General features: G+C 45.5%; 1 protein-coding gene across 1 annotated transcript in view; it reads left to right on the top strand.

Annotated features, from left to right (window-relative positions):
* Nucleotides 1-7,500, top strand: part of aopep (aminopeptidase O (putative)) — a 122,049-nt gene that overhangs the window by 91,059 nt on the left and 23,490 nt on the right. Inside the window, exon 15 of the mRNA XM_079517127.1 lies at nucleotides 4,600-4,716. Within this exon, the coding sequence (XP_079373253.1) occupies nucleotides 4,600-4,716 (117 nt within the window). The remainder of the gene's footprint in view (nucleotides 1-4,599; nucleotides 4,717-7,500) is intronic.

The raw sequence follows: 7,500 nt of genomic DNA, 5'->3' as shown, positions 1-7,500 counted from the left end.
ATAGCAGATCTACAAGCTCGCAACGTGTCGTGAGCTTGTAGATCTGCTATTTTCAAACGTTTAAAAATATATATATATTAGATTATATTTGATTATTTATAGTGACTCATAGGAATGTGACAACCAGAAATAGTCTGGTGACCACCGGAGAGATGGGTGGCAGCCGGAATGTAGACGGCACCCGGGAGCAGTATGGGTTGGCGCCCCAGCCTGTTTCTTCCGTGAGGAAGAAGCCCAACAAACCCACGGTGAGGCCTTTAGGAGGGCCATTCAAGCCGCAAGTGGACCTGCGGCACCACCATGGCCCAGGTGGAACCTGCAGAACCATTGCGGCTCGAGAATCCACCACTCCTGAATGAAGTGCCTGGTGCTGGGAGTCTGGTGCAACGCACAGGTGCTGGACCTGGTGAGAGCAGGAGTGGACCTGGTGAGACGTAGGAGGGGCCCGGACCGGAGTCAACCCACAGAGCCTAGTCCTTCCACGCACCAGATTGATGTGATCCTCCCGCATACCCAGTCCCGGCAGAGTAGTTCCAGAGGAACGGATTGTGTGGCCCTGGTTTTTTCCCTAATGGGACTGATCTAGGGTAGCTACTGGGACGTACAGTAAGTCGGGACTTACTTGATCACCCCGGCTGGGTCACCTGAGTGAGGGGTATGATGTTGGAAGACCGGAACCCCGATGCCTTGGGATACATCACTGAGGATACGTCCCAGGTGCATCCATGCGATGTATTTTTGTTTTAGACATTACGATAACTTGTGAAACAGGACTTTGTGCATAATGAGTACTTTAGTACTATAAGTATATTTTTAAGTAGGCTATATTTTTAAGTATTAAATGATACTTTCGGTTAAGTCAAACATGTGAGTACTTCTTCCACCACTACACTCCAGGAAGCTGGTGGAGTGTCTATGATGCAATGATGTGTGCAGTAATGACTCGCTCTAATGGTAGAGAGACAATGCAATGATGTGTGCAGTAATGACTCGCTCTAATGGTAGAGAGACAATGCAATGATGTGTGCAGGAATGACTCGCTCTAAAGGTAGAGAGACAATGCAATGATGTGTGCAGGAATGACTCGATGTAAAGGTAGAGAGACAATCCATCCTCAACACTTAACCACTTGAAGCCTAGTCAGTTCTCGGGGGAACATTCGCCCGGAATATCCGTCACACAATATCCGTCACACGATACAGCTGTGTGTGTGTGTGTGTGTGTGTGTGTGTGTGTGTGTGTGTGTGTGTGTGTGTGTGTGTGTGTGTGTGTGTGTGTGTGTGTGTGTGTGTGTGTGTGTGTGTGTGTGTGTGTGTGTGTGTGTGTGTGTGTGTGTGTGTGTGTGTGTGTGTTGCTGTTGTTGCTCTTGTTTTGACATCACCATGGAGAAGTTATTTGTGGGTAGGCACACATGCTTTTCGGTCTGCTGTGTGTGTGTGTGTGTGTGTGTGTGTGTGTGTGTGTGTGTGCGCATGTGTGCGTGCTTGCGTGCGTCATCACAGCGTAAGCTGGGGAAGCTTATTCCTGGTGACATTACAGGGACAAAAAAATAATTTGATTAGTGTGCCAACTGCCAACATACTGTACATAAATACATACAGGCGGGACACATGGACATCCAAACCCTGTGTTTAGTGTAAAAGGATGCGTGTGTGTGCGTGCGAACTGTGAAGAGTGCATTGGAGTGTGTAAGAGCACTTTTATTGATCCTCTTTTCAAAGGGCTTGAGGGCAGGAGAAAGCATGGGTGGGCCCCACGGAGACCCTTAGAGATGGAGGGTCCATCCAGGGAACACGCAGCCCTCACATAATGGAGGGAGGGAGGGAGGGAGGGAGAGGTCATGAGGTGGAGAGGATAAAGAGCCAAAGATTGGAATTCCGAGTTTCCACTTGGTTAGATGACCGACCGTAAGGGTGTGAGTTAGCGTGTGTGTGTGTGTGTGTGTGTGTGTGTGTGTGTGTGTGTGTGTGTGTGTGTGTGCGTGTGCGTGTGCGCGTGCGCGTGTGTGTGTGCATACTGTCTACATACGGACCTTACATATGCGTGTGTGTGAGTGTGTAGGCTTATGTGTTTGCGTGCACGTGCACAGTAGCGTTGTTTAACTTGACCAACTGCCAACTACTGTTTGAGTGTTATTCCTGTATCACCAACAGCTACATGCTGAAACCTTTCCTCTTCTCCAGCAGTGTGCTGGCGTTTCCCAGCAGCGCTGTGGGAAGAAAATACAATAAATATACTCTGAGTGAAATTATGGAAAGAAAAACCATACGCAGTTTGAATCTTAAATCCTCATCAAAGACATTTCAGTTTAGTATGCTGTATAAATCCTGAAGTCTCTGCTAATCTTAAAAGCACATGCGAAGACGACTTGGAAACAGGATTGTCTGATGAATTGAAATGCATTTTGAACTTGCTTCACTCGCTCTAATATTTGTGCAATGCACAGTGTTCTTCGCAGAAGGATCTGGCTTCGCAGCCAGATCCTTCACAGATCTCATTACACCACTGCTACTGCAGGGTTGCATTGCTTCAATAATGCCAAGCTAAGTTATATTCTCATTTATATTCCCGTTTTTTGCCTGAAATATCTGAAACGTATCAAAATTGATTCCATATTCCCATAGAACCTGAGCCCCCCCCCCCAGCCTCCTATAGCCATGCAGAGGGGTATTGCTTTCACCACACTGTTAGCCAGATGCCTTCTTCTCTTCAAATGGAAACGCCTGTCCCCTCCTAGCCATAACGCCTGTCCCCTCCTCCTAGCCATAACGCCTGTCCCCTCCTCCTAGCCATAACGCCTGTCCCCTCCTCCTAGCCATAACGCCTGTCCCCTCCTCCTAGCCATAACGCCTGTCCCCTCCTCCTAGCCATACAAGCCACATTGTGGAGGTCTTGAAACGCCTGTCCCCTCCTAGCCATACAAGCCACATTGTGGAGGTCTTCTTCTCTTCAAATGGAAACGCCTGTCCCCTCCTAGCCATACAAGCCACATTGTGGAGGTCTTGCCATTGTGTCTTTTTAACTATGAACTCTACCATTCATCAAAAGTATCTTAGATCTACTATTTCCGGTGAAGAGATTTGCTGTAGAGTTGAGTAGCCAGCTGGGGGAACTCTAGTCAATGGTATATAAGGCACTAAAGGCAGTAGATTGCTGCTGCCCCTAGTGGTGCATAGTATAGCGGAAGATCCCAGAAGTGATGCGTGACTTGTGTGGTTTGTGGGACAGGCTAAATGAATTATGTCAATCTCAGTAGCAACTAACAGCAGGGCTAAGTGTTTTTTTTTTCTTTTTAAGATTAGATTATGTCTACAAAGCTCCCAAATATGTTTTGGTGAGACCATGGGAAATATTGATTACACTGTCTGTTCTGTTCTGCCTGACAATAATGCAAGCAAGTTTCAGAACTACTGATTTAGAAGGCATTTGCGGAATCGGTCAAAAGAAAAACGTAAAAACATCATGGGTTAGCTGCTGTAACAAGTCTGAAGAGGTGGGTTTTGAGGGCCGTTTTTGTTTTATTTTTAAGAATGGGAGGTATGTTCCCCATGGAGACAGGGAACGAGTACAGTACTCTTAATCTCCTCTTTACAAATTCTCTCTCTCTCCCTCTCACGCTCCTCCTCATTCACACATCATTCTCGGTGGAACCTACAGCTTTTAATTGTGTCCCAAAGATGGACCAGAGAGTGATTTGGAGAGTGGTATTCCGGGGAGAGATGGGCAAGGCTGGGCACAGGTTTTGACAACACGTGTGTCCCTCCCCTCCTCTTGGGGGATGAAGTTAGTTCCTCTCCCACAGCGCTGCAGTGCCCACACCCTTGGAATAACCTCTGATTCATCTTTATTCATTCGTCTTTAATAGATATAATTTTTCTTACATTCTGAGAAACTACAGAGGGGAAGAAATATAATAAAAGAGGCTCTTTTTTGGGGGGTAATTACAGTGTCTCTCAGTCGCTCAGTCTCTGAGCTGTGGTTAAGGTGCTTGGTGTGCAATGTGATGAGATTATTAGAAGAGGCGCACTTCATTTTTCACTCTGCCTCTTCATTCCTCTCGTCTCCCCCGGTTTCCCCCTCCGCCTGTCTCCTTGTCCTCATCCCAACTTCCCCTCCGCCGCTTCTCGCCTCTGTAATGATGTTAGTCTAATGGTTTTCTGTTTGGGAAAACACACTGGCTTTATCATATTTATTTAATCAGCCCTCCTGCTCAGTTTTTATTATGTCGCAGTTGGCTATCATATTAAAGCCACTATTAATAACTCGCCGAACTTGGATGTGGGATTATTATTTATTTTCTTCCAATGATCCCAGCAGCGAAAACAATTAAATAAAATCGAATAAATTTCACATGAAGTCAAATTAATGTAAACATCATTTTTGCAGGGGTGAATGAATGCAATATGTGTGTGTAATTTTGCTGGTCTAGTAGTTTGAAGTCACTGCCGTGTGATGAATTCTTCCAGAGCAGTGCGGTTATTACCGCATGCGAGATGATCGATTTTACAGATTGTTATTTTTTCCCCCCGCCGCACGACTTTTCTATTATTCCGCGTCAGGAGACACAATTAAACTGGTATTGGTCTGGTTGCCTCCTAGGTGTCATCAGAGCAGCTGCTGCTGCTATTGGAGCTCCTGCTGGAGGAGGCGGAGCTCAGCGTGACATCACTGCGCTCGCTGGAGAGAACCTACTGCCTTCAGAAGCAGGACGCTGAGGTAGGACCGCACGCACACGCACACGCACACGCACACATACACACACACACACACACAAACGTGTCACGCTGCGACGCGTTGTGAACTTGAAGAACAACACCGGTGCATCATCAACTATAAATAACTCCAACCCCTAAATCCTACCTATGAATGTCTAATCCTAACTTTAACCCCAAACTGAATCTTTCAACAGTACAGTACAGTACAGTACAGTACAGTACAGTACAGTACAGTACAGTACAGTACAGTACAGTACAGTAAGTCTTTCACACCCAACCACACACACACACACACACACACACACACACACACAGACACACAGGTCCTCGCCAATGTTATGTCTTCCAATAATACACATTGTTTAAAATGTTTCGCCCTCCCTTCCCATCCCAAGCCAGAGGGCTCGGCAAATGGTAGTAAATTCAGCTTTAATAGCAAGCCCTCTTATTTACAGCCACTATTACTGACTAAATCCCCCAAGTATTCTCTTCATGTTTTAGCGCAGCACAGAGTTCCTTAATGGCACACTATTATAGGCTTAGACTTTAATCGCGTGTGTGTGTGTGTGTGTGTGTGTGTGTGTGTGTGTGTGTGTGTGCGTGTGCGTGTGCGTGTGCGTGTTCTGCGCGTGTTTTGCAGCTGTGTGTGTCGGCGGCTTAAATGTTCTTTACTGTACGACGCTGAGAGGAGAGTGAATGTGAAAACACAGCTGCGGTGCAGCCAGTAAAGTGTACGTATTAAGCTCTGTCATAAACACATGCCGCGTCTTGAAAAGATTAATTCAATACATATTTCCTCTTTTTATGGCCGCTTGTTAATTATATGAGCTGTTTTGTTGCGGGATGGAGGTATAGAATGCCATTCAGGTGTTGGATGGCCCTTATAGTGGTAGGTGAACTTATGCTGTAATGGAACAACAGTTTTCTGTGTGTGTGTGTGTGTGTGTGTGTGTGTGTGTGTGTGTGTGTGTGTGTGTGTGTGTGTGTGTGTGTGTGTGTGTGTGTGTGTGTGTGTGTGTGTGTGTGTGTGTGTGTGTGTGTGTGTGTGTGTTGTCCGTTATTAGATTTCTTAGATGCAACCCATTTAACGCGGCTTCCAGAACAGAGAAAGCTTTCAGATAAATGTGTCCACAATCCATTAGGCCTACTGTGTCCTTCCATGGCCTCTGTAGTCTATACTGTATGCCCTGACTGTCTGGGACAAAACCAAAAACTTTCAGTGTTAGCTAAAAATATACAGGGCCATTTTGCAGTCATGCACTAGTCTTGCATAAGCACACACACGCACATCGCATGTGTGCACATGTGCGAGCGCATAAACACACACGTGCGCGCCCACACACATACTCTCACACGCATGCTCGCAAACACACACACACACACACACACACACACACACACACACACATACACACAGACTCTCACACACATGCACGCGCACACACACACTCTCTCTCACACGCATGCACGCAGGCACGTCACACTTACTGTGGCTGAAGCCAATGGTCCAGCCCTAATGTTAGTAATCTAATTCAGACAAGGTTAATCACTAACTTCCCCTCTTATAAATGTGTCCATTTATTCTCCCTCTCCCACTCTGTCTCTGTGTTTGTCTCCTTCTGATTCCGTTCACCTCCTGGTCCACTACGTAGCTTAGCTTTGACCGCATGCCTCTGGAAGATGGATGACCAACTTGTTTGAAAGTCTTGGCATACAGTATGTACAGGCCTGAGCATATATACAGGCCTGAGCATATATACAGGCCTGAGCATATGTACAGGCCTGAGCATATGTACAGGCCTGAGCATATATACAGGCCTGAGCATATGTACAGGCCTGAGCATATATACAGGCCTGAGCATATGTACAGGCCTGAGCATATGTACAGGCCTGAGCATATATACAGGCCTGAGCATATATACAGGCCTGAGCATATATACAGGCCTGAGCATATGTACAGGCCTGAGCATATATACAGGCCTGAGCATATATACAGGCCTGAGCATATATACAGGCCTGAGCATATATACAGGCCTGAGCATATATACAGGCCTGAGCATATGTACAGGCCTGAGCATACTGTATATACAGGCCTGAGCATACTGTATATACAGGCCTGAGCATACTGTATATACAGGCCTGAGTGCAGTGGTGGAAAAAGTACTGGCATGTTTTACTAACGTAAGAGTATCAATACAGCAATGTACGTAGAAATACTCTGTTACAAGTAAAAGTCTGGAATTCAAAATGTACTTAAGAGTAAAAGTACAAAAGTATTGGTATCAAAATGCACTTACGGTTTCACTTAAGTTTTCAAATGTATAAAATGCATTTTTCTTTTTTGAGTAATAATAATAATAATCAAGGTCTACGAAGTAGTAAAAGTACAATATTTTCTTTTGAGATGCAGTGGAGTCGAGGTAAAAATTGGAAATACTCCAGTAAAGTAAAGAAAAAGTACATTGTACTGTACAGTACTTGAGTAAATGTACAGTTACTTTACACCACTGCCTCTGGGAGGACGGATGATGAATTAGTTTTAGTCTTAGCATACACAGGCCTGAGTGCAGGACGGACCCAATAGACCCTGACTGTTTACATCTTGGAAATGGGCTGTCCAGAGTGGACCAAAATGTGATTACAGGAATATGTTACAGATTTACCAATGTAAGTCACGTTCAACTCAGTAGCATGACGCCCCAAAAGACACGAGCCCGCAACCTGCCGAACTAACTGGTGGTATAATAGCTTTTATTAAACTACAACTGTGTGAAAAGATTTGTGA

The sequence above is a fragment of the Electrona antarctica genome (assembly GCF_951216825.1).
Source record: "Electrona antarctica genome assembly, chromosome: 12".
NCBI lineage: Eukaryota > Metazoa > Chordata > Actinopteri > Myctophiformes > Myctophidae > Electrona > Electrona antarctica.
Note: the sequence above shows the minus strand (reverse complement) of the source record. Positions and strands in the feature narration are given on the sequence as shown.